This window comes from Dermacentor andersoni, chromosome 4, assembly GCF_023375885.2.
Source record: "Dermacentor andersoni chromosome 4, qqDerAnde1_hic_scaffold, whole genome shotgun sequence".
NCBI lineage: Eukaryota > Metazoa > Arthropoda > Arachnida > Ixodida > Ixodidae > Dermacentor > Dermacentor andersoni.
Window position 1 is genome coordinate 220097557 of NC_092817.1, and position 6269 is coordinate 220103825.

At 51.1% G+C, this 6269-nt stretch overlaps 1 protein-coding gene across 2 annotated transcripts; it reads right to left on the bottom strand.

Annotated features, from left to right (window-relative positions):
- Positions 1-232: 232 nt before the first annotated feature.
- LOC140217435 (uncharacterized) lies at positions 233-5628 on the bottom strand. 2 transcript variants are annotated; one of them, XM_072288037.1, is made up of 5 exons: positions 3270-5628; positions 2852-3179; positions 2455-2535; positions 1966-2242; positions 233-1857 (listed from the first exon to the last, which is right to left on the bottom strand). In XM_072288037.1, the coding sequence occupies exons 1-5, from the start codon at positions 3376-3378 to the stop codon at positions 1780-1782; spliced, it is 873 nt and encodes a 290-aa protein (XP_072144138.1). In that variant the 5' UTR covers positions 3379-5628; the 3' UTR covers positions 233-1779. The 2 variants fall into 2 exon arrangements, with proteins under 2 accessions (XP_072144138.1, XP_072144137.1); XM_072288036.1 differs by having other exon boundaries at positions 233-2242.
- Between the last annotated feature and the right edge of the window lie 641 nt (positions 5629-6269).

Genomic DNA, 6269 nt, shown 5'->3' on the forward strand with positions numbered 1-6269 from the left:
ACGATTGAAAAGGTGCATGCAATAAAAGAATTTAAATGAACGTTATAATTTCTTGGATAAATTTAGCTCGTAGAAATAGAATAATTCACAGATAACAAAGGTACAACACTACAGTTAAATGGCACTAAAGAATATGTAACAAGTGAAAAGGAACAGTTTATATAAATAAAACAAAAGTTACCGACGATTACGTTACTTCCTAATGCGAAATTTGAGCGCAGCAAATAAGCTGTTTCACCTTTTCGATAGATTGAGGCAAAGAAATCGAGCAACACATGTATGCGCTATGACAGAATTTTTTTTTTTATTTTTCACACGTATTCCTTTAACAAAGACTCCACTAACAGTTCTTGACAGTCATGAAGGAAGCTTTGTGGTCGGAGAAATATACTGATATATGTTCGACTTGGTACACCAATGCTTGATTCTCAAAGACGAGATCTATACAAGTGCCTCGCGAGGTTGTCACAGCCGTGGGACGCGTTACGAGCGAGAGGAACGGGATGTTCTCCCGCATAAGTGTTAGGAAATTGCTGTTTGTTTTTATGTCAACATTAAAGTCCCCCACTACTAACATCGGTGTGGGTCGATGGACGGTTAATGCGAGTTGCAGGAAGTGCACGACGTCTTTCGTGAGTGCGGTAGGGGCGAAGTAGGCAGCTACTACCAGCAAGATAATTTCGCAGTGGCGAACGGCAGCGGCAATTTCGGCTCGGGCGGTGCACATATACAGATCCGCCGCCACCGATCTGGCTCTCTGATTGCCACCGCACAGGGCGAACGGCAGCGGCAATTTCGGCTCGGGCGGTGCACATATACACATCCGCCGCCACCGATCTGGCTCTCTGATTGCCACCGCACAGGGGTTGCATTGGAGGAGGAGCGAAGAAAGGAATTAAGTTCGAGCCGGCGCTTTGACAACCGGAGACTCGCAGGAAGAGGGGGGAGGGGGGCGGCGTGTACACCCAGCGGCAAACGATGGGGGCAGAAGCGCGCGCAGCAAGCGGACAACACGATAAAGGGAGGAGGGAAGAGATAGCAGCGACTGACTGATGCCGCTGACGCCGATAGTGAGTCAACCCCAGCTGCGGAGTTGGTTTCAGGGACAACGCCGCCGATGCCGACACAAACAATATGATACCCTCGCTTCCGCAGCGCTAAGAACCAGGTCTAGCCGTGGGAAGGTGGGCACGTATTCGTCGACGTGCCGGGGCCTACGTGAAATAACCGGCGCGTCGGCAACTGAAGAGCACCCTATCCGCCACACAAGAACAGGGGGGGGGGGGACCCTTTCCTCCTCTTTCTGCATGGCGGCGACGGTGTTCTATGCAGTCACGTTATCTTGACTCTCTAGCGGCGTCAGCGGCATCCAGCGGTATCAGTCGGTCGCTGCTAGCGCTGGGGGGATGAAAGGGGGGCGGAGCTGGTTACGAGGCCGACGACAACGCCGACGACGACGCGAAACCCAGGAACGGACGCCAAAGAGCTGCGCTCTAAAACGCACAATGCAACAAATAAAATTAACATAATTTAAATATGAAGGAAAAGCTAGGCAACACAACAATTAAAGGGGGCGAAGGAACAATATATAATAAATGAAAAAGAACAATCTATATGATTGAAAAGGTGCAATAAAATAATTAAAATGAACATTATAATTCAAGTATTAAGGAAAGGCTAGACAAAAGAAGAATATATGTAACAAATTGAAAAAAATTATATGAATGAAAACAAGATGACATAAATAAAATAAATTATAATTTAAATGTTATGAAAAAGCTAGCTATCATCAGGAGCAGGCTGCTGCTGCTGATGCACAACAGCATCTGCCACCTGCTTCAAGACAGCCAGGGCCTCCTGCAAGACAGCCAGGGCCCCCTGATCAAGCCTCATGCGCTCATTGTGGCGCCGTTCTCTGTTTTCTTCCGACTGCTTTAGATAGTTTAGAAACCCTTCTATAAGCACCCGGTTTGGATCTTGTCGAGGTCGTCTTCCTGAAGGGCCCTGTGGTGGTTGCTGGGCAGGACTCAGCTGCTGGGCAGGACTCAGCTGCTGGGCAGGACTGGGCTGCTGGGCAGGACTGGGCTGCTGGGCAGGACTAGGCTGTTGTGCTGGACTGGGCAGTGGTGATGGACAGTCTGGGTCCAGCTCCATCACGTCTTCTGATATGCTGCCCCTACTTGTCGTTGCCTGGGGACTCTCGACAGCTGGCGACTGGGGGCTTGAGACAGCTGACTGGGCACTGGTGGCAAAATATTGTGCCCCAAGTTCAACTGTTTTACAAGATAAAGAGCATTCTACACTGAACAACTAGCAAGCAGTAATAATATTACTTATTACCTCATCACTTAATTACAATAAGGAATAGGTGCTATTTAGGCATGGAAGCTAGGTGATTATTGATGGTATGCACACAATGCATTTCCATAAGAAAAAAAATGAATTGTAACTTGCCTCAATACTCGTCGACGTCCTGCCGCCGCGACGTAGACAGGATTAAACGAGTGCATAGTCTCGAAGACCTCAGCCAGCTGCCTGAAAAACCGAAATCAAGGCTACTTTTGTGCAAGCTTTTAATTGGCAGACTGCTTTTCAGCATGTACCTTCATAAATAATAAGTTGACGGCTGTACAACGGTGGACTCATTGGAATTAAGCTGAAATCTGGTCGATTTGCTGATTTATGAAGTAGTTTCTATTTTTGAGCATCAATTAAGTGGCTACAAAAGAACACAGAGAAAAAATTTTTTAACCATGCAGAATATATAGCTCGAACACTCAGCCATGCGAGAGCATTATGTCGAATTAAGTCGAACTAACATGCAGGGAAGGGTTTAAAAATGTTTTCTCACTCTTCAAAGTCGCAGGTCCTCCGGTCACTGCCAGACATGCTGTTATGTTGCTTCACTAGCCTGTACTTTTTTTCTAGCGATCTCCACTTATTTTCTATTTGCGAAAAAACCATTTCGCAATTAAACCTCTGATTAATTGCGTCCGCCAGCATTTCCCAAACCTGTCGTTTAGATTTCTTCCTATTTCTTAAATCGGATTGATAGCTCTTGTACATTTCAATAAGGAACAAAACTTTGGCCTCGGGCCACATCTCCTCTGCCCTCTCCTTTGAGGGACCTGGGACTGCATCTTCTGCCGCTTCATAAAGAACTCGAACTTGCACGCCTTCTGCAACAATAAAACCACGCTGCGCTAAGATTGCATGAGAAGCTACACAAATAGTAATATCGCAATCATGAGAGGAATAGTTTACTGTACCTGCGGTAATGTAGACCGGGTTGCCGTTTTCTGTGATAGAAAGTCCATCATCATTGAGGGCCGGGAAATTTTCCGTTTCTTCGTCTCCGAGGAGCACTCGTAGAGACATCCTGCAAAGGAGCGAAGTGAGCAAGGAATCGGGAGCTGCAACCGCGAAGTCTTCGCTGATTGTAGAAAAAAAAAGTTACCGACGATTACGTTACTTCCTAATGCGAAATTTGAGCGCAGCAAATAAGCTGTTTCACCTTTTCGATAGATTGAGGCAAAGAAATCGAGCAACACATGTATGCGCTATCACAGAATTTTTTTTTTATTTTTCACACGTATTCCTTTAACAAAGACTCCACTAACAGTTCTTGACAGTCATGAAGGAAGCTTTGTGGTCGGAGAAATATACTGATATATGTTCGACTTGGTACACCAATGCTTGATTCTCAAAGACGAGATCTATACAAGTGCCTCGCGAGGTTGTCACAGCCGTGGGACGCGTTACGAGCGAGAGGAACGGGATGTTCTCCCGCATAAGTGTTAGGAAATTGCTGTTTGTCTTTATGTCAACATTAAAGTCCCCCACTACTAACATCGGTGTGGGTCGATGGACGGTTAATGCGAGTTGCAGGAAGTGCACGACGTCTTTCGTGAGTGCGGTAGGGGCGAAGTAGGCAGCTACTACCAGCAAGATAATTTCGCAGTGGCGAACGGCAGCGGCAATTTCGGCTCGGGCGGTGCACATATACAGATCCGCCGCCACCGATCTGGCTCTCTGATTGCCACCGCACAGGGCGAACGGCAGCGGCAATTTCGGCTCGGGCGGTGCACATATACACATCCGCCGCCACCGATCTGGCTCTCTGATTGCCACCGCACAGGGGTTGCATTGGAGGAGGAGCGAAGAAAGGAATTAAGTTCGAGCCGGCGCTTTGACAACCGGAGACTCGCAGGAAGAGGGGGGAGGGGGGCGGCGTGTACACCCAGCGGCAAACGATGGGGGCAGAAGCGCACGCAGCAAGCGGACAACACGATAAAGGGAGGAGGGAAGAGATAGCAGCGACTGACTGATGCCGCTGACGCCGATAGTGAGTCAACCCCAGCTGCGGAGTTGGTTTCAGGGACAACGCCGCCGATGCCGACACAAACAATATGATACCCTCGCTTCCGCAGCGCTAAGAACCAGGTCTAGCCGTGGGAAGGTGGGCACGTATTCGTCGACGTGCCGGGGCCTACGTGAAATAACCGGCGCGTCGGCAACTGAAGAGCACCCTATCCGCCACACAAGAACAGGGGGGGGGGGACCCTTTCCTCCTCTTTCTGCATGGCGGCGACGGTGTTCTATGCAGTCACGTTATCTTGACTCTCTAGCGGCGTCAGCGGCATCCAGCGGTATCAGTCGGTCGCTGCTAGCGCTGGGGGGATGAAAGGGGGGCGGAGCTGGTTACGAGGCCGACGACAACGCCGACGACGACGCGAAACCCAGGAACGGACGCCAAAGAGCTGCGCTCTAAAAAGAGGATACCACCCATTAGAAACAGGAAGAGATATCACCACAGAAACCGCAAAAGGCGCCGCAACGTAGAAGCACCTAGCTGCAACCTGCGAGACACAAATCAGATGTACGTATACGCAGGACGCGAAAACGAAAGGAGACAAGCGCTGACTAGCAAGTTAAAAGTTTGCCGCCTCGCCTATCGCACCATCTCACAAGTCGGAACACAGTTTAGAAGATAACGACGATACGCGCGCAGTGAGAAAACTCTACACGTGAAATGATCATATCTCCGAAAGCTGGCAGCGACCGCGTAGCTCACCGGCGTTAACGATGTTTGCGGTCTCTCATCATACACTTTGACAAGACGCGGAAAAAAAGGATGTCGGTAAATTTGCGGTGCGGGAATGAACGTCTACAATCTGCGTGGAACACGGCGAAGATAACATGCACACATGTGAGCGCGGCGCGCTGCACGGATAGACGCTTTACGGTAGACACACACACACACAGGTGCACACACAACTTCCATTGCTCGCCGCCTCTCGTATCGCACCGCCTCGCAAGGCGGTACGATGCATTAGAACTTTATAATCGAAGGTGACCGTAGCCAGCTGGCTAAGCGAGGTAAAAAGGCCCTTAGAGCCTGCGCTGCGATCCGTCAGGTCCCCACAAAGATGGCGGCGAGCTCCCATCGCCTCTTTTAGTCGTCTGCTAGACAGAGAACTTCCAGAGAGCAGCCAGACCAAAATCGTCCTGGCAGGTTCTGGCAGCCCGCGGGTAGCCAGAACCGTCCAGCCCGAGCAAAACGAACGCCCGGCGGAAGTGCGTAGAGCGGTGGGCGGAGCAACCCGAGAAAAACGAAGACGCTCTGGCTGGCTCTGGCAGCCCGCGGGTAGCCAGAAGTGGAAAATCGAAGAAGCCCGGTGACGAGCACGGCAGCTCGCCGGTCGGTAATCATTCAGCACCACCACGCTGCGGAGCGTCCGGCTATCGGAGGGTGCCAGAAGCCCTCCCTTGTTCACGACTCGGGGTGGATCGTGACACTGGCGACGAAGATGGGATCCTCGTGACTCTGGCGACGAAGCTGGCGACGAGTACCTACGGAGCGTCCCACGCCGCCGCGGGCGGCGAAACACCGCCCCCCGTTGCTGTCGCCATGCCGCTGTACGGAAGGCTCGAGCCGTTCGAGGGAGATGGGTTCGCCTGGCAAATTTACGAGGAGCAAGTCCACGTGTTCTTCCGGGCAAACGACACACCCGAGGCCAAACAGCGGGACATTTTCCTGGCCAGCTGCGGGACCTGCGTCTTCAGCCTCCTGCTCGACCTTCTCAAGCCAGCCACGCCGCACTTTAAGACGCTGGGTGAGCTGCTTGCCATACTGCGCTCGCATTTTAACCCAGCACCGTCCACGCTAATGGAGCGTTTCCGCTTCAACAACCGGAGCCGCCGGGAAGGAGAGACCCTCGGGCAATTCGTTGCTGCGCTACGAGGGTTAGCGAGTGCCTGCGCCTTCG

What these genes read in the sequence shown, in the direction of transcription:
- LOC140217435 (XM_072288036.1), bottom strand. Translation starts at nt 3,378, where the DNA reads ATGTCTCTACGAGTGCTCCTCGGAGACGAAGAAACGGAAAATTTCCCG. An exon ending in CCCGGTCTACATTACCGCAG is followed by an intron (nt 3,180 to 3,269) that starts GTACAGTAAACT and finishes TTATTGTTGCAG; the next exon opens with AAGGCGTGCAAGTTCGAGTT. An exon ending in GGACGTCGACGAGTATTGAG is followed by an intron (nt 2,243 to 2,454) that starts GCAAGTTACAAT and finishes TTTTGCCACCAG; the next exon opens with TGCCCAGTCAGCTGTCTCAA.